The 20,756-nt window shown below is 35.7% G+C and overlaps 1 protein-coding gene across 6 annotated transcripts in view; it reads right to left on the reverse strand.

Annotated features, from left to right (window-relative positions):
- Positions 1-20,756, reverse strand: part of LOC136031763 (tRNA-uridine aminocarboxypropyltransferase 1-like) — a 72,622-nt gene that overhangs the window by 42,758 nt on the left and 9,108 nt on the right. For 4 of the 6 annotated variants that reach the window (XM_065711498.1, XM_065711499.1, XM_065711500.1 and 1 more), the window contains exons 2-3: positions 14,513-14,777; positions 4,492-4,632 (exon numbers count right to left, since the gene is read on the reverse strand). In XM_065711498.1, coding sequence (XP_065567570.1) covers positions 4,492-4,632; positions 14,513-14,728 — 357 coding nt within the window. In that variant the 5' untranslated portion in view covers positions 14,729-14,777. Of the gene's footprint in view, positions 1-4,491; positions 4,633-14,512; positions 14,778-15,593; positions 15,669-20,756 lie in introns of those variants that run through there. The other 2 variants (XM_065711501.1, XM_065711503.1) reach the window with 2 other exon arrangements.

Consider the following 20,756-nt stretch of genomic DNA (forward strand, 5'->3'; position numbering starts at 1 on the left):
CCGATCACACACTCGTAAGTTATAAATACTTAATTTTTTCTAATTTTTTCTCTCCCTTTAACCCCCCTCCCCCAGATGGTCGAATCTTGGAAAACGACTTTATCAAGTCAAATTGTGCAGCTGCCTGACACGCCTACCAATTTTCATCGTCCTAGCAGGTCCAGAAGCACCAAACTCGCCAAATCACTGAACCCCTCCCCCCAACTCCTCCAAAGAGAGCGAATCCAGTACGATTCTGTCAATCGCGTATCAAGGACATTTGTTCATACTATCCACCAAGCTTCATCTCGATTCCTCCACTCCAAGTGTTTTTCCAAGATTTCCCCCTCCAACTCCCCCCAATGTCAAAATATCTGGTCGGAATTTGAGATAAGAGCTCTGAGACATGGATTCCTTCTAAAAATCAAATTTCATTAAGATCCGATCATCTATTCATAAGATAAAAATACCCAATTTTCACGTTTTCCAAGAATTCCGATTTCCTCCTCCAACTCCCCCAATGTCACAGGATCTGGTCGGAATTTAAAATTAGAACTTTAAAGCACAAGATCATTCTAAATATCAAATTTCATTAAGATCTGGTCACCCTTTCGTAAGTTACAAATACCTCAATTTTCAAAATTACGCCCCCTCCCCAATTCCACCAAAGAGAGCAGATCCGGTCCGGTTATGTCAGTCACGTATCTTAGACAGGTTTCTATTCTTCCCATCCAGTTTCATTCTGATCTCACCGCTTTAAGTATTTTCCAAGATTTCTGGTCCCCCCCCAACTGCCCCCCCCCAAATACGGTTGATCCGGTTGAGATTTAAAATAAGAGATCTAAGTTATGAGGATCTTCTAAATATGAAGTTTCATGAAGATCTGATCACTCCTTCGTAAGATAAAAATACGTATTTTTTTCTTATTTTTGAGAATTAACCCCCCCCCCCCAATAGAGCGGATCCGTTCCAATTATTCAAATGACGTATGTGAGACTTCTGCTAATTTTTCCCAGCAAGTTTCATCCCGATCCCTCCAATCTAAGCGTTTTCCATGATTTTAGGTTCCCTCACCCCATACTTCCCCCAATGTCACCAGATCCGGTCAGGATTTCAAATAAGAGCTTTGAGACACGATATCCTTCTAAATATCAAATTTCATTGAGATACGATCACCCGTTCGTAAGTTAAAAATACCTCATTTTTTTCTAATTTTTCAGAAATAACCCCTCCCCCCCAACTACCCCAAAGAGAGCGGATCCGTTCCTTTTATGTCAATCATGTATCTAGGACTTGTGTTTATTTTTCCCACCAAGTTTCATCCCGATCCCTCCACTCTAAGTGTTTTCCAAGTTTTAGGTTTCCCCCTCCCAAATCCCCCCCCCCCAATGTCACTAGATCCGGTCGGGATTTAAAATGAGAGCTCTAAGACACGATATCCTTCTAAACATCAAATTTCATTGAGACCCGATCACCCGTTCGTAAGTTAAAAATACCTCATTTTTTCTAATTTTTCAGAATTACCCCCCCCCCCCCTAGCTACCTCAAAGAGAGCGGATCCGTTCCAATTATGTCAATCATGTATCTGGGACTTGTGCTTATTTTTCCCATCAAGATTCATCCCGATGCCTCCACTCTAAGTGTTTTCCAAGATTTTAGGTTTCCCCCCTCCAACTCCCCCCAATGTCATCAGATCCAGTCGGGATTAAAAAAAGAGCTATGAGACACAATATCATTCCAAACATCAAATTTCATTAAGATCCCATTACCCGCTCATAAGTTAAAAATACTTCGTTTATTCTATTTTTTTCGAATTAACCGGCCCCGCACTCCCCCCCCCCACATGGTCAAATCGAGAAAACGACTATTTCTAATTTAATCTGGTCCGGTCCCTGATATGCTTGCCAAATTTCATCGTCCTAGCTTACCTGGAAGTGCCAAAAGTAGCAAAACCGGGACCGACAGACAGACCGACAGAATTGGCGATTGCTATATGTCACTTGGTTAATACCAAGTGCCATAATGATCAAAACAATCAGGTGTTAATCCATGCATAATATCATGGATAAACTGAGTGTTATAAAAGACCGAAAGACCAGCGAGAAGTACAACCTGATTTTTCTCATAACCTAACAGAACCTAACAGAAAACCGGGTATTGAAACCATTTGAAGCAGAAATTACACAATTTTGCAGAGCAGGTAGCGGTCTAAGATGGCAGTAAAAATAAACGACTGGTACTTTTCAAAATGCTTCTTACTGTTCTAATTAAACGAGCCTTGTGTTTCAGGGATCGTTCTTAAAGAATTGGGACAAAATTCAAATTTTGGCATAAAGAGCCAGGTGTTAAGGAGGGGACAACCAACCTCATATACGTAATAATTTCTGTTCGTTTAAGTTTAAATGTTGCTACTTACTTTCAGTTGTAAAAACTTTTTTGTTAAATTTATGATCCCTTTTTTTAAATAATGTTAGGAAATCTGGCTCCATCTCCACTCAAATATCCCTCCTCCCCACGGATATATCCTTTAGGGAATTCAGTCCTGGTAAAAATTTACCCCTGACATTCATTCCTAACATATCCATAAGTGAAAATCCGGCTTTATTTAATTTCTGATCGTTTTTTAAATAATGCTAGGAGATGTGGCTCCACCTCAACACAAATATCCCTCCTCCCCGCTGATATATCCTATTGACAATTCAATCCTGGTGAAAATTTACCCCTGAAAATTATTCTTAACATTTCCACGCGTGAAACTGATTCGGCAAAGAGAAAGCAGGACATAAGAAGAATGTCGTATAGGGATTCTGGCAGATTCTCCCCAGCGTAAAATTTCCCCTGAAAAATTGACCCCCCTGGAAACTTCCGTCTCCATGGAAAATTCTTCCCGTGGAAAATCCCCCATCAGAAAATTCCCCTCCCCCGCATACTTCCCAATAACAAATACTATACATAAACAAAGGGCAAATCATATAGCTTAAAGAACTTTCCCCAGGAGCTGTGGGGGGTCATGTGATCTCCAAAGATATAGTTATTCGTATTTTCAGCAATGCTGAACAGAATGGCTATTTCAAAATTTTGACCGGACGATTTTGGGAAAAAAGGGGCGTGGGAGGGGGCCTAGATGCCCTCCAATCTTTTTAGTCACTTAAAAAGGGCCCTAAAACTTTTAATTTTCGTTCAAATGAGCCTTCTCAAGATATTCAAGGACCTTTGGGTCGATATGATCACCACTGGAGAAAAAGACAAATAAGTAAACACATATCCGTGGTCTTTCTTCATTTTCACCCTTTTTACGAAAATCAGGCAAATTTTTTCAGGCTCGTAGCCTTTAATGGGTAAGACTAAACTTAATGAAACTTATATATTTGGAATCAGCATAATAAGAATTTGGTATATCTATTCGTATGAAAGTTCCGTTTATTAGAGTTTCGGTTACTATTTAGTCGCGTCCTTCCTTACTTACAGCTCGTTACCAGGTACTGTTTGACAATTACTTTGACACCCAATACCGAGGCAATTACTAAAAAGAAATATCGAAATAAATACCGAATAGTCATACCGAAAAAGAAAACCATCAGCGTCATCTCGTGACTCTCGGTTCTTTTTTATAAGTCTACTGACAAGAGAGTGCTCAAAGCCTTGTTTTGTTTGCCTGAACGACCTTCAAATATTTGTTCCTTGTCTTACTTGGGTTACAGCTCACACTTTCTGACCAAGTTTTATATATTTAAGATATAAAAATTTAATGATCTTAAGATAATGATCTTAAGATATGCTTTCAAGACCAAACTGGCGCCACTTATGACTTAGTTTCGACCGAGCCTTTTTTATTCTTCACCGCCATCAGCTATGGTAAATTTTAAGAACACAATTTTACACTTAACGGTCAATATTCCATGTTTCTTTCAAGATGGATCGCTTTAAAAGCTTCACATGATGTTTTGATAGTCTTACAATAAAAATTATGTAACCAAATATGATGGTAAGGAAAAGGGGTTGTAATAATAATCATCCCATTTGCAAGCTGAACTGATCACTGGTATACGGTCTAAAGTGAGCTGAATTGGAGTGGTATACGGTCACTGAAGGCTCCAATACAAGCCTTCTTAATATACCTGGAATTAAGATTACCTCCATTGCTCATGATCTTATGACGAACGACTTTTCCTATATATTTTCCTATACATTCCTATATATTTTTCCATATACATTTCCTATATATTTTCCTATATCCTTTTCCTTATGACGAAGGACTTTCCTATATGGGAGAAAGAAGCCTGAAAAAATATTATTAGGACGGAAGAAGGGGGAAGGTTTGAAACACTTGTTTTCTCCAAGAAGTGTCATACATATTCTACATATGACATGTTTTCCACTTTTTCACATGAATTGTTTCCCAAAGAATGGAGGGTAGGGTAGGGTTACTCTCCTATTCCTTGAGGGAAAACACGCACGTTTTATGGGTTGTACACTAGCCTAGTTCTGTACAATTTTTTTCTAAGATCTTACTGATCCATCTTTTTGGTAATCAGGAACGTCAGGATAAGTGAGGATTCGTACGTTATTTGGAGCAATAACAGCAGCATGTACAGCTGTACTTTTACCATCTGTTTCGCACGGATGCTTTATCACATCCACATCAAAGGGTAACTAAAAATGAAAAAGTGTTTATATAATAACTAGATTATAGTGGTTGATCTTATCTTGGACTTATGTTTGGCTTTGACAGAATTCGATTTCCCTCTTCCAGCCAAATTACATGTCACCCATTGAAAAGAAAAGTCTCCACGAAAGCTAATTTTCATTTTGCTTCTTTTTTAGATCTAAGTTAGGTTTCAAGTTTCTCGGTAGCGAAATTTTGTATAAAGGCAAAAAAATTGATGGATTTTACTTAAATGAATAAATGTAGTTTTCCAGTTTAAGCGTATTGCTCAACTTATCAAGTCTTCAAGTGCTCAGAATAAATATGAGTTACAAATTTCTCAGTTCACTCCCTCTACAAAGAGGTCACAAATTTCAAGTCAACATACCAGCCTGATTCCATCAAGCGACAACACTCGGCCATTTTTGCTTTGAATGTTTTTCCGCCTTTTATCAGAACTTATGTTTAAAGTAAATTCAGATACACGAGGAAAACTTTTCTAGCTTCGATTTATTTTAAATTTTATGCTTAAAAGTTTACGCATTAGTTGGCAAAACATAATAATTTGATAGGAATTAATTTCAAGGGAAAGTGTCACATATTTCAGAAGGAATGTTTGCGAAAACCCCAAGAATTAAACGAGTCAAAAGAAAAATCTGTGCAAAAAAAAAGTTTGATTGACCTAAAAACGATATCGTTTACGTCTTTTGTCAAATAGAATAAAAGACAATCTGTCTATTATACTTATAAAATTATATTTTTGCAGCTTAACACCATAAACCATAAACCATTAACACCATAAATTAACAAAACTATCCAGGTGGCTGCTTTATACCATTGAAGATCTTGACTTTACTAAAAATCTTCACTGAATTGCAAAATACACCTATTTTTATGACATATGTTTCGGTATGTTCATACAGGCATATCGAAGAACTTACTACTGCTTTTTGGTACACGTGAAATGACATGATAATGTTTCTCTTCCTTTCGCCACTTCTCACAAACCACGCTTCCAGAACGACCTTTATTCAATTAAATCAAAATAAGGTTGTATTGGGGCCTTATCATTCCATTTTTTCCTATAGTTCTCTTTAAGGAAACCCAGGAACCTTTGTATTTATTCTTTCTTGAAGATACCAAATTGATGTCTTATTCGAAAGCCAAATTAACGGTTCTCGTCCTCATGGCCGTCCTCCAAAGAGATAGAAGAAAAATAATGCACCTCATCGCCTTTCCAGCCTGTATTGGGGCCTTATCATTCCATTTTTTCCTATAGTTCTCTTTAAGGAAACCCAGGAACCTTTGTATTTATTCTTTCTTGAAGATACCAAATTGATGTCTTATTCGAAAGCCAAATTAACGGTTCTCGTCCTCATGGCCGTCCTCCAAAGAGATAGAAGAAAAATAATGCACCTCATCGCCTTTCCAACCTGTATTGGGGCCTTATCATTCCATTTTTTCCTATAGTTCTCTTTAAGGGAACCCAGGAACCTTTGTATTTATTCTTTCTTGAAGATACCAAATTGATGTCTTATTCGAAAGCCAAATTAACGGTTCTCGTCCTCATGGCCGTCCTCCAAAGAGATAGAAGAAAAATAATGCACCTCATCGCCTTTCCAACCTTCTTCGCCTAGAATGAAACCGCAAGGCATAGAGAAGGCACACCCACGGCATTAGGACGAAAGAGGCCACAAGACGACCTTCAAAGACAGACGGGTCAAATCAAGATGCTTGTAATACTGTAACACAGGTGTTTACCTCTAAACAGATTGGAAGAACATTTCGAATAACCCAAAACTTAAATATTTGGCCAATCAGATATTAAATGTACTCAAGTATATTCAATTTTTACTGTGAAAAAAAAATTACAAATTTTTAAGTAAAATAAATCCTCTACTAGTTACTGGGTACACAAACGAAGCTCCAGCATTTTTATTGGGGGGGGGGGGGGAAGAGATCTACATCCGAAGAGGCAATATATATTGGGAGGGGGCAGTAGACGCCATTGGTTAGGTATAGAAGTAGGCAAGCATATTGCATAAAAAATATGTTTCCTTCCTTTTCATTCCATTCCTTTTCGGCTTTCCTTTGTCAGAACCTAATATCTACATAAAAATTCAATTTTAAGTTAAGAATAGACCAGCCCAAATCTCGACACGACGAGTCCAATGACGGAATCAGAATTTGTTTTATCTGATATATTATCTGTGGTATAGCCTAGCAGCTACAGGGAACAGATTTCAACGGTTTTCCACAACCATAACCTAGTACAAAAATACAAGAATTACAAATTCTACTATCTATGTGCAGCAGGAAACAGAATATCGAAGAACGGAAGAAAACGGACTTGAGTAAGCCAATTGACGGAATTCTTTATACTCACCGAGCTCTCCAGTTCCAAAAATGAAAGAAAAAATATTATTTGCGATTTTTTCAAGAACTTGAATAGTACAGAAGAGAACTATTTTCAGAAATTTGCAATGGACACTACATAAATAGAGGTTTTAGGTCAAAAATACTACTATTTTTAAATAAGAACTATGTCAATTAAAAGCCGAAAATGAATTAAATATAAACAAAACAGTTTTCCACGTAAAATGCAAAGCAAATTTTAAACTAAAAAACTAGCATACATTAAATTATAAGAGATATCAAACTAAAAACATTTAAAATTAGCTCATATGAAACATCATGCCAAGAATGAGATGAAATAACACTTAATGAAGAAATAAAACTTAAAAAGAACAAATTTTACCACCAATGAGCGTAATGTTGCCATCCCTCAAAAACCCCCAAAAGTCTAGGATGTCATTTGCACTTTCCTGAATATATATATATATATATATATATATATATATATATATATATTGCTTAAATTGAAAATTTTATTTCACTCATTGAATTTTCAATATATTTGAAAGGGATGGGCTGCAAACGACGAAAAACGTAAGAACAGCAGTAAAGGTATTACAATGAATATACAGGACAGCAAAAGAAAGGACTTGGTCGTAAATAGAAAATTATTATTTTTAAAGATACGCTTTGCTTATTACAAAATACACATTCAGCTAAAACTTCATGCAGACCCATGGAATCGTCAGGTTGTTTTCTGACAAGACACTAGACGGTAAGCGGAATGTTTTAAACGTTTAATGAATGTTTTAAGTACCAGAGTTCCCTGTCTTGATATTTGTTTTTTGATTGTGTGTCTTAAAATTAAGCAATTAAATTCTAGCAGAGCACCTATCTATAATTGAAAATAAGACCGAAAAATTAGGACATTAAAGAAAGTAAAAGAGTCTTTTGTTTGTTTTATTTGGGGGGGAGACTATTCTTTATAGGGGAATGGATTTATAATATTGACAATCTTGATGAATTTCCACCTTCCAGTCTTGGGGGAATTCTTATTCTACCGTTCCTGCCTGGGATAAAAGTATTCCGGCCAATTTCATCTATCACTTGATCATTTACTATTTACTATTTACCATCATTATTTACATTTTCAATCACTTGATCAATCTGTTGATGCCACTTTTTACAATAATGTGATCTGAATGATTTCTCTTTCTTATAGATAATTAAATTCACTATCGCAAACTAATCTTCACAGTTCTAGAGCCTGGCTCTAAAAGATTTGCAATCAATGTAAACAGTAAGATGAATTTCCCACCATGTTCTTTTCAAAATAATATTTTGATTAAAACAGGACTAGAAGTGCTCTCCAATAGGTTGTCAGCAGTACTAACCCTATGATTACCACTTAATTATGAACAACTATATATTTAGTGCATTGCATTAATTTAATAGAGGAATTTTTATTCAGATTAATAACTCGCAGAACCCGCATCTCATATGCGTAATTAAATAAAAAAAAAACACGTTTTTTTAACTGAAAGTAAGGAGCGATATTAAAACGAACAGAAATTACTTCGTATATGAAAGAGACTGCTTCCTCATCAACGCCCCGCTCTTTACGCTAAAGTTTGACTCTTTCTCTCAATTCTTCTTTTTAAAACAGTAAAAAACTTTAGCGTAAAGAGCGGGGCGTTGATGAGGAAGCAGCCTTTTTCATATACGAAGTAATTTCTGTTCGTTTTAAGTTTTAATGTCGCTCCCTACTTTCAGTTAAAAAAACGTGTTTTTTTTATTTAATTTTTGAACGTTTTTGAATCAATGCATGTTTTGATTTTGGCTCTCCGCAGAGGAATAATCAAAACGAAATTTGTATATATTTTTTTTTTTTGGCTTAATGGCTTTCTCATAATTTTGATCGAATAATTTTGAGAAAAAAGAGCGGGGGAGGAAGCCTAGTTGCCCTCCGATTTTTTGGTTAATTAAAAAGGCAACTAGAACTTTTAATGTTTTACGAATCTTTTTATTCCCCCTCGTCAGTACCTCGCTCTTTACACTAAAGCTTAAATTTTGTCCCAATTCATTAAGAATGACCCCTGAATCACAAAAGCCGTAGAATAAATAGTTAAAATTACTCAAAATAGTTTAGCGTAAAGAACGAGTTATTAGAATGAGGTGAGCCCCTAATATGGGTAATAATTTCTGTTTCTGTTTTAAGTTTTAATGCAGTTCCTTACTTCCAGCTGAAAAAACTTTTTCATATTTATTTTTTAATTGCTTTTTTTTTTTAAATAATACTTGTAAATCCTGCTCTCCCTTCATGGAAATTTTCTTCTCCCATGACATATTCTCGATGGAAAGTTCCCCCAGCACATCCCCCTCTTCTCAACCCCTCCCCCCAACCAAAAAAAAATCCTCCTGAAAACGCCTGTACACTTCCCAATAACCATTACTATATGTAAGCACTGGTCGAAGTTTGTAACTTGTTGCCCCTCCCATGGGGACTGTGGGGGAGTAAGTCGTCCCCAAAGACATAGTTATAAGGTTTTTTGACTACGCTGAATAAAATGGCTATCTCAGAATTTTGATCCGTTGACTTTGGGAAAATAATTAGCGTGGGAGGGGGCCTAGGTGCCCTCCAATTTTTTTGGTCACTTAAAAAGGGCACTAGAACTTTTCACTTCCGTTAGAATGAGCCCTCTTGCAACATTCTAGGACAACTGGGTCGATACGATCACCCCTGGGAAAAAAAACAACAAAAAAAAAACAAAAAAACAAAAAAAAAACAAATAAACACGCATCCGTGATCTGCCTTCTGGCAAAAAATGCAAAATTCCACATTTTTGTACATAGGAGCTTAAAACTTTTACGTTAGGGTTCTCTGATACTCTGAATCTGATGGTGTGATTTTCGTTAAGATTCTATGACTTTTAGGGTGTGTTTCCCCCTATTTTCTAAAATAACGCAAATTTTCTCAGGCTCGTAACTTTTGATGGGTAAGACTAAACATGATGAAACTTATATATTTAAAATAAGCATTTAAATGTGATTTTTTTGATGTAGCTATTGGTATCAAAATTCCATTTTTTAGAGTTTTGGTTACTATTGAGCCTATTTGGCTCAATAGTTTTTTTTTTACTATTTGGTTACTATGGTCGCTCCTAACAGTTCGTTACCACGAACTGTTTGATATAATACATTGACATTATTGTCTTCATTTATAGCTTTTTTACCCATAATGATGTATAAAAAATATAACTGATAGAGTAGAGAAAGAAAAAGACAAAAGAAGAAATATCTGTCAACTGAGGATTTTAATTGGGATTGAAACACACTAAAATAAACATACAATCTAAAGTAAATGATACAAAGTTGTCAGGATAAAGAATGGGGGAGAGACACTGCAAAATAATTATTGTAAAAAGGTAAATGCTTAGACTCCCTACCAACAAAAAAAAAACAAAAAACAATAAAATAAAATGCCTTACTTTTAGGGATTCTGTTTTTTTTTTTTTTTTTTTTTTTTTTTTTTTTTTTTTTTTTTTAGCAGATTCAAGTTGTGCTAGTTTTGGATTTCCAACTTCAAACTTTGGACATTTTATAGGCTCTCCATGTTGGATTATTGAACATGTGCTATTCAAATACAAAAACCTAACATTGTCAAAGTCAATGAAAAGTTTAATACGTTCAAAAGTTTAAATTTTAACATTTAAAAGTTTAATGCATAAAAGTTTAATTTGTGATGGCTATCGGATTTCCACTCCTGATCCCTGCTGTTTCATATTGCATATCAATTCTGTACTAGGTTTATATAGGCATAATGTAAATCCTTATTTACACTATGCTCATAATTATACTATGCTCTTATTTACACATTGCTCATAATTTTGAAAAATTTTATGGTTTTAGACAGATTTTATCCTCACTAAAGTTAAGCTCAAAATATTTTTTTAATTTTCTTTTTTATTCTTTCTGAATTCTGTTATCTTTCAAGGATTACCCTGGGGTCTTTATAACTGAATTCACAGCAGAAACTGGAGGTCCTAGCTATTGCTAAGCTCCTGGTATAATCAGCCAATTTTAATTGCAAAGCCTTAATATTTCTAGACTCCAGCTGGGCGAAAAATTACATTTAGAAACATATAGACGATTCCGATGTCCCATAGGCAGAAGGTGCATGATTGGCAATTTCCTAATCTTTTACTCTTCTCTGATTTGAGGTCAATATTTAAGATGTATTCTTCCCACAAAGAAAAAAGACACATGTATATTGGTTAAAATATCAGTATTAGATGTGGACTAAAGTGTTGTGTATTTTTTCGTCAGGAATTTTGTTTGGATACTCTGGATGGCCACAAGTAACCGATAAATCACCGGAAAAAAGTATCTGGCAACCTTTTTGGCTTAGTGCAAAAAGGTTTTTTGTACAGCAGATTAGCTTAGGATTTAACAGTAATGACTTAGCTAAGTGGTTTCTCACGACTTAGCCTAACACGTACCTAAAGGTTACGTACACGTACTAAAGGGAGGCTAACACGTTAGCCTAACGACTAAGACACGACCGTATCTTAGCAGCCAAAAAGTGGCAGTCACAAAAACCATTGGAAAGCAAAATGGCTTACAAGAGAGGCTAGTGAAAATTACAGTGGCTAGTAGCAAATTAATATTGAAACAGCATTTGTTTAAAAATTGACCACGCTTCCATGGTCAAAATCGTTTTTTATGCATAAGCCAGTGTTATTAATGGGTATCAGTCATTATATTATAAGGTTTTCAAAAATTTCTCCAACTAGTTGAAAATAACATGAAGAAAATGAACGTCAAAATTGGAAGTTTTATTGTTCTTCTTCTTCTCGAAATGCCAAGCTTTTTGGAGTCTTCTTCTGTCTCCTTTTGGCTTCACGACAATTTTCCATCTGCACGTAATGGAAGGTCAGGAATAAATCTTGCCATTACCAGTCTAATCGACACACAATTTTTATTATGTCACAGGAAATTGAAAATGCATCTGTATAGTTGTCTTTCAGTGTTAGTTGCTAGGCTTCAGAGCAGCCTACCAACTAAGCTGACGTCAACACGTTGACGTCAGGCTGGATATTTGTCTTACTGAAGATTTTCATAACTTCGAACACTTCTTGTTGGATGAATTGGCATTCAAAAACCAGGTCGTTCATGGATTCTGGAATAAATTCGCAAAATCTGCAGCATTGATCGGCTCGTTTGTGTCAAGTAAACTCTTCTTTTCTCAAGATCAAAGAGTTGCTATTGATTCCATTATAAAGAATGTTATCAATCCTTGACGGAAATAAGGCTGGAAAGGGTTTTTTTTGCTTCTGAAGGAATTCTTCTTCTGAGTATGTCTCTGAAGGTCTACGATTGACCAGGTTAATCAAGGAGTTACTAACCAGCTGGTCTGCTACCTCATTATATTTGATGCCTTGTTGGCTGGAGATGTGCTGGGACCCAATATTAATAAGGTTATTTTTTAGACTGATTAATTGATCTCTGATTGTCCCAAGGTCTCTGTCTGTGGAACTGCAACGAATATTATCAATGAGCTAAAGGGCGCTTTTTGAAGTCTGGGAGCAATACTACCCTTCTGAAGGCAGTGGATTAATATTGACGACCTTTAAAGCATCATTTAAGTATTACCAGGAAGTGTAACTTTTATATTCAACGAAAAGCTTGGGATAATAGATGGAGGGGCACATTTGCTTCCTTTTACAGGGCCATTACAATGTATTTGGAGAGAATCTGGATACAAAGTGGTTATTTTCTCATGAAACAGTACCTGATTTGATTTCCAGGTAATTTGTCTTTTGAATGGGTATTAACACTTGGAGGAATTTGCCATCTTGGAGGGACATGAAAATGACTGAAACAGGGTGAGTCAAGTTTCCAAGATTAGACAAGTTCGTTAAATGCTTTCCATGACCTTATAGATGTCACACTAGGCTATGCGAGAGACAATCTTTGGCAAAAGTTAGCTTAAAAATATTGTGCTCATGTCCTATCACTTTTATGATGCTGTAGTGGTTAATGATCAGCATATTCCATCTTTCTAAAATAGAGGGCAGCCCAGTTTAGTGTTCACTTTATTAAAGTCGTGAACAAAATAAATTGAATTGGGCACTAAAAACCACTAGCACTGGATTCGCTTCTGAAGTCTAGCCAGCTTTTCTCTTCCTGAAAACAACGTTCTGGCAGCTTTCAGCCAGTCACGAATAAGGGAAAGTTAAGCCAGCTTTGCTTTCCAGCTCTCGAAAAAAGGTCTTATCTTGTAAACTATACTGTTCAGTATTCAGTCAGAAAGTTAGACGATGCTGAAAAGTGTAGCCTGAAGACATTAAACTACAGAATCCCAACTGTATACAAAAATTACAAACGGAACACCTAGAATCAACTGAAGGAATATTTTTTACTGAAGCATTGAACAGACAGTTCTTGTCTAGAGCACGTTTAAAAAACAACTTTCTTCTACAAAGCACATTACAATGTTAATAAGTTACTTTATTGAGACTGATAATCAAAAAAACAATAGTGTATTAGGGTTAAATGGAAATGACGGATTAAGGCTCATGTTAATGAAGTTTGTGATTCGATGAACAAGTGTGATGGTTATAAACTTGAGCACTTTCGATGTTCTAATAGGTAGCAACACCTTTAATAAAATAAAAATGACTTAGTTTTATGTACATTCGAGTACAAAGGGGGTAAGTGCACAGTAACCCAGGCTCTATGTAGGGGTCTGCCCCCTTGTTAATACCTCGCTCTTTACAGTAAAGCTTAAATTTTTTCCCAATTCTTTAAGAATGGCCCAGCTTCACAAAGGCCATAGAATAAATAGTTGAAATTACTAAAGGTACTTTAGCGTAAAGAGCGAGGTATTTAGAAGGAGATGAACCCCTTATGTGCATAATAATTTCTGTTCGTTTTAAGTTTTAATGCTGCTCCTTGCTTTCAGTTGAAAAGCTTTTTCATATTTATTTTTCATCTTTTTTTAAATAATGCTAGAAAATCCAGTACCCCCTTCATAAAATTTTCTCTTATTCATGAAAAATTCCTCTAAGGAAAGATCCTTCCACGTAGCAAGCTCCCTCAATGATGTTCTAATAGGTAGCAACACCTTCAATAAAATAAAAGTGACTTAGTTTAATGTAGGTTCGAGCACAAAGGGGGTAAAAGCACAGTAACCCAGGCTCTAAAGTGAAGCATTTTATACTCTTCCTCTTTCCTAGGAAGGGCAACTGGTCTAAGGTAACTTACCAGTTCCATGCATGATATGTTTTCATTGATACTTATACCAATATCCCACGTAACCCCTGCATGTAAAGTTTTAAGCAAACCGCTTATGATTTTGCAGTTTTTGAGGCTACTGTTGATGACTCACTCAGGAAATGCATTTTTGTGTCATCAAAATTGGAAAGGAGTATTATTTATCTTAAATAATATGGTATTTTAAGGAGATTCCTTAAAATACCATTTCTTGTTGTCTATAGTACTGTAAGTCTTAAGTTTATTGCAACTACTTACCTCAACAAATGGGATTAAATTTTTTACTGAGTCAGTGGGTATGTAGCAAGAATAACAGTAGAACTTTCTCGACTTGTAGCAATTGGCACAAATATCTCTTCCAGAAATAGTGTTCAAAAAACTGTCATCTTTAATTTCCAGCTTCGAAAAGGGATCAGCTTTCACATTCTTTGCCATAGAACTATAGGCTATACCTCTTTGCAAAGGAGATGCCATAGTTTCAATTTTGAATTTATTTTCTCAAATTTCCGCTTGAATTTGAAACCTAAAATTCAGTCTAGTTAATCATGGGAGTCCTGAGTGACACCAATAAGAATGGTAGCAAACAAGTTCTAGGCATAACAAGAAATTCGTTTTTCAACGGGTTCAAAATGAGGGGGGGGGGGTCAAAACACAAAAAGTACATTTTTGGGGCACTATTACTAGTGTTCAAAAATGTATTGGTTTCGACGTAACGAAAAAAACAGCAAAGAAGAAAGAAACAAGGATAATGCAAGCCAGTGAAAAACGTAGACTACAATGCAAATATTTCGGTCAAGACCTCCGCTTGACCGTCTTCAGTGGATGATAATAAAACAAAAAATTATTGATAAAAATCAAAAGATAATATAAAGAATCGAACCTTAAAACAAAAACAAACTGAAATAAGAAGACCCTCTCAAAGTAACAGTGAAAGAGTAATTGAATGAATATACAATTCTGAATGGCAATTCAATTTATGTAGAGTATATTTAAAAGACAATCGTTTCCCAGGTATGACACCATTTTGTGTTTGTTTTAAGGTTTCATTTTTATATTATCTTTGGATTTTATTGGTTATTTTGTTTTATTATCGTGCACTGAGGATGGTCAAGCGGAGGTCTTGACCGAAATATTTGCATTGCAGTCTACGTTTTTCACTCGCCTGTATTATCTTTGTTTCTCTCTTCTTTACTGTTATTTTTTTCGTCTTGTCATGATTAGCCAGTGTGGTCAGAAATTATTTGCGTATTGGTTTTGGGAGGCTTGTGCAATTGTCAGTTGTTACTGGTACCAATTTTAGTTGTTTTTTTTTTCAAGGTAAGGGATCCTTCAGACTTACTTCAGACGCAGAATCCCATGCCCTTTCCCCTTTGTGCAGGTAGGGCAAAGTAAATAGTGAAGGATGAGAAAAGGGAAGTCTGGATATCTGAAATTAAAACAATTATTAGGAACAATAAAAAATTTCTTACAGAGATATCACAAGGGGTAAGGATGAGAATAAGAAAACATTTTATAGAACTTCTGACATTGTTAAATCCAGTGCTATAATATCTTGACCTGATTTTAGCAATGAAGTGCTAAAGCATTCATTAAAATAAAATAAAAAATCAGAAAAGTTATTCATATCCAGAGAAAATCCCCCTGAGCTATTGAGTGTTTTCAGAAAAATTATTCTTGAGCCTTGTATTTCTCATTGGCTCATTAAATACAAGTTAAGAAAACAGAGTAGATTTTTGCGAATACTTTCAATAAAATATTGCACTAATGTCTTTTTGGTGAAATTGCTAGTTCTTTAGATATTGGTGACTTCATGTGACTTCATATAATTACTACAAAAAAAATTTGAAATTTAGAAAATGTAATTACATATTGCAATTCAACAAAAAACATTGTATCAGAAAAGATTGAGCTACAATTGAACAATGAACCTTTTCCTTGAAGTCAAGAATTATAATTTTTGGAAAACAAAGTAATTATTGCACAAAAAGTAGACATGATGGAATTTATTTTCAGATTTAGTGGATATAAGTTATGTTAAATAAACCAATAACTGTAAGAAAATTCAAAGCAAGATATTCTTTTATAGGTCCATGTAATTGCCTAATGTGAAACAACAAATTAAAGTTATTAATTTCAAGAAGAAAAAGTCAATACAGATTAATCTGGAAGTCCAATTGGAAATAAAATGGTTAAAAACAATCTATACTGTTTTTTTTTCTCAAGTAACAATTACTTATGTTTTTGGGCTGTCTACCTAAAGTTTCTATAATAAATGGCTTCCATACGAAATATACCACTAGGTTAAAATGGCCACTGACAGAAGACCTACTGTTACCTGCTGGGCCACTGAAGTCTATTAATCATAGTGTTCATACACCTGCAGAGAGGATGATCTACTCCTAAGAATTTGTCTGTGGAATCCCTCTGCTGGTTCTTTGTACCATGGCTTCAATGGTTGCAGCAGTAGTTGCAACTTGGTAAATGGAAAACTACAGCCAATAGTAACCAAAAGTTAAAAATGCGTTTAGAAAAACTGCCTACAGAAAAAAATTGCCATTTGACACTGATTGAGGAATGGTAACTATTATTTCAGTTTGCCTTAAAAGTAAGTTATTACAAAAAGAAATGTTTGGTGATTTTGCAAAATAACTGACACCCCTCGAAAATGCCGTCAGATCAAAATGAAAAGTATACCATTGGAGTCATCATACTCGAAAACCGTGAATAGGGAAATTCCAGCCCCCCACCTTGAACAACAAGGAAAATCACTTTTTCTGCATGGATATCACTAATCGGTCTCCTGTTTTTTTTTCTCGTTTTTTTTTCAAAGCTATTGGTTTACCAGAACTTCATATAAAGATGCTTAACGAATCATTCAAAAGCTATTTCTCATACCTATGTGCTTTTTATAAATTAAACCATTTGCAAGTGTCGTATGGCACTAAAAATGGCGCTTTTTTACCATTTCTCAAGGGGTGGGGCTAGCGGGCTACCAGAACATCGTAGATAGGTTTTTACTACCTCATTACGTCCTTATACTTAGGTCTTCCCACGCCAGCTGCCACATAAGGCGACAACGGTACCTCTCGATGACGACTTCTCTCATGGCCCATCAATCAGTACACAGAAAACAAAATTCATGCGAAAGAACATCAATTTCCTACCTGCCCCCACGCTCAAAGTTGGATCTGATGTACTAGAGCAGGTTGAAAAGTTCAAGCACCTTAGTTGTGTCATTAAATGTGATGGAAGCCTTGAGCAGGAAATTACCACAAGCATTGCATGCACAGGAAGCGCCTTCTATAAACTAAGAAATGTGTGGATGAATCCAGCATACTCCCTAAAACTCAAGCTCCAGCTCTTCAATAGTAACGTCCTCTCTGTATTAATGTACGGATGCGAATCTTGGGCGTTAACTAAGCAACTGGAAAAGCGAATCTAGGGTTTTCAGAAAATCTATCTTCAGTGCATCCTTGGTATCCAGTGAACTCATATGATCACTAACTTTACACGCTCAAAATATACACATGTTAAAAATGAATAATTTCTCCCAGTTTATTAAACTCAGACCCAAAACCCACCCTCTGGGTAAGAAAGGGGGCAGAATTCTTTTCTTTGTCCGTAATGATTTTTATCCTTCAGAAATATTAGTTCCTTGTCTTACTCCCTTTGATGAAATTTTGTGGGTTTGTGTTCGACCTAAGGTCTTACCACGTCCTTTCGATTGGATTGTCCTGTGTTGTGTTTACTACTCTCCTGGGCAGAGAGCGGCTGAAAAAATTAATTTTATTGAAAAATTGCATGGCAGTGCTGACTATGTACTATCTAAGTACCCAAATGCTGGAATTTTCCTCTTAGGTAATGCAAATGAATTAAAACTTGAGTCTACATGTAATACTTTTAGTCTAAAGCAAATTGTAAAAGTCCCTACTACCAAAGGCAATTCTACTCTTGATTTAATATGCACCAATATGTCAAATTTCTACAGACCCGTCACCATTCTTCCCCCTCTCGGAGGTAGTTACCACTTTAGTCTACTCCCATCTCCACTAGCTACAGTTAAACATTCCTTTACTATTACTGAAACCATCTTTAGACCTCTAATTGACTCAGGACTCTACAATTTTGGCTCTTGGATCACTAGTGAAAATTGGTCCCCTGTGTACCAAACGAATGATGTCGACTTCAAGGCTTTGTCCCTCCAAAATTTACTGAGGAGTAATTATGAAACCCATTTTCCGGTGAAGAAAATTAAAATATGCTCTACCGATAAACCTTACATTACTGCGACTTTTAAAAAAATAATGAGGAAAAAAAACAACTTGTTCAAGCAAGGACATATCACACAGGCTAATGATCTAAGAAAGTTCCTGAAGAGAAAATTGAGAAAGGCAGCTTCTGAGTATTACAATAGTAAAGTTAAGGATCTGTATTCTAACAAGCCCAAACAATGGTACAGGAAAATTAAAGAGATTTGCGGAAAAAACCCTGTTGAAATTAATTTTCATCTTCCTGAGCCCCCTTACAATATAGCCAACGATTTGAACCTGCATCTTACGTCCATAGTACAAAGTCTCCCCTCTTTCACTGGCTCAGGTCAAACTATTCCTCCCTCCACCTCTTTCCCCCAAATTTCTCCCTCTGATGTTATAAATAAAATCCGAAAGCTCAAAAAATCAAGTACTAACCCATTAGACATCCCAATTGACTTGATTAAAGCCTTTTCAGACACCATTACTGGACCTTTATCTGATACTTTTAACCAAATTACAAAATCTGGTAAATTCCCGAGTTCCTTGAAACTAGGTTTTATAACACCCATCCCAAAGAAATCTTCCAGTCTGACTATAACCAACATGCGTCCTATTACACTCACTCCAGTTTTTTCTAAGCTTTACGAAGGGTTCCTTTGTGACTGGGTTAAAATTAAAATTATACCATGCACTGACATCCGACAGTTTGGTAATTTAAGAAAAACCTCCACCACCCATTACCTTGTACACTTGATTTATACCATCCTAAGTGAACTAGAGAAACCAAATGTTTGGCTAAACCTGGTTTTAGTCGATTTCCAAAATGCGTTTGACTTAGTTGACCACAATATCCTAATTCGTTTACTACATGATAACTTTGAAATTGACCCACTTTTAGTAAATATTGCTATATCGTTCCTTTCAAACAGATCACAAGTTGTAAAATACAAAAATACTTACTCTAACCCCCTCCCTAGGTACTGTGGAATACCTCAAGGAACCTTATTGGGACCACTCTTATTTCTTGTCATGATTAACGAAATTGGCAAGGAATTCCCCCAAAGATGGAAATATGTGGATGACTTGTCGATCCTTGAAGTATGTCATAGGAATATTAAAAGTGACCCCGTTGAAATCCTAACCCAATGTTTGGATGAATTTAAGAATCTAAATATGACAGTAAATCCCACTAAATCACAGATAATGACAATCAACTTCTTGAAATCTACTCCTGCTTTTTGCGATCCGATCCCAAACGAAATGCTAGTGAAACATGTTAAGCTTCTTGGTGTCACAATTTCTAATGATCTTAAGTGGGACACACATGTTTCCAAAATTGTTAAACAAGCAAATGTTTCACTATCCATTTTTAAGCTGCTAAACAAATTTAATTGTCCTAAGAGACATTCCCTCCATGTTTACTTATCCTTTATCAGGCCGTTATTGGAATATGCATGTCCGGTCTGGCATTCGCAACTTTCAAATGAACTTAGTGACAAAATCGAGTCGGTCCAAAAGCGTTCGCTCAGGATCATTTACAAAGAAGGCAAAATTCCATACTCCTTCCTCCTTAAAGCTGCACGCATTACCACCTTAAAAGAAAGGAGGGAAAAAATTTGTCTGCTTTTCGCTAAATCAGTCATTTCCAGTCCCCGTACTGAGGACTTACTCCATGATTTTCACAATCCCATTAGACTCCACCTCCCCCAGTCAGCCCCCTTAGCAATCCCAACTTACTCTCCGATCCATGCTGTTACAGAGAGGTTTCGTAAAAGTTTTATCCCCTTTATTCTGGGACACCTTAATAATAATTCGTGATTATGTACTTGCCAAATTCCCTTTTTCCTCTATTGCCGTTTTTGTTTTTGATTTACTGCAATGTTTTTGTAATTTAATTGTTAAGTTTACTGATTTGCCCTTTATCTTTGATGATTTTGCTTTTTTAATTTCTTTTTAATTTTAAGTGTTTGACTTAATGTACTGATTTGAATTTTTTCTTTTTTTCTAGCTTTTACTGACATATAAAGCGAATTCGACTCTATAGAGCTTGTGATAGTCTTTTGAAAATAATATTATCTTATCTTAACGCCTTTATACATGTAAAGACAAAGTAGTCGCTTGTGATTGATATAATTATGACTAACCAATGGCGTTACTGGCATGGAGCGGATCATTAAGGGCAGCTTTCTGATTATTCTGTAGACAAGCTCAAAGTGAATCAATCTTGACAGTATTAGGACTACAGACTC

This window comes from Artemia franciscana, chromosome 10 (genome assembly GCF_032884065.1).
Source record: "Artemia franciscana chromosome 10, ASM3288406v1, whole genome shotgun sequence".
Lineage (NCBI taxonomy): Eukaryota > Metazoa > Arthropoda > Branchiopoda > Anostraca > Artemiidae > Artemia > Artemia franciscana.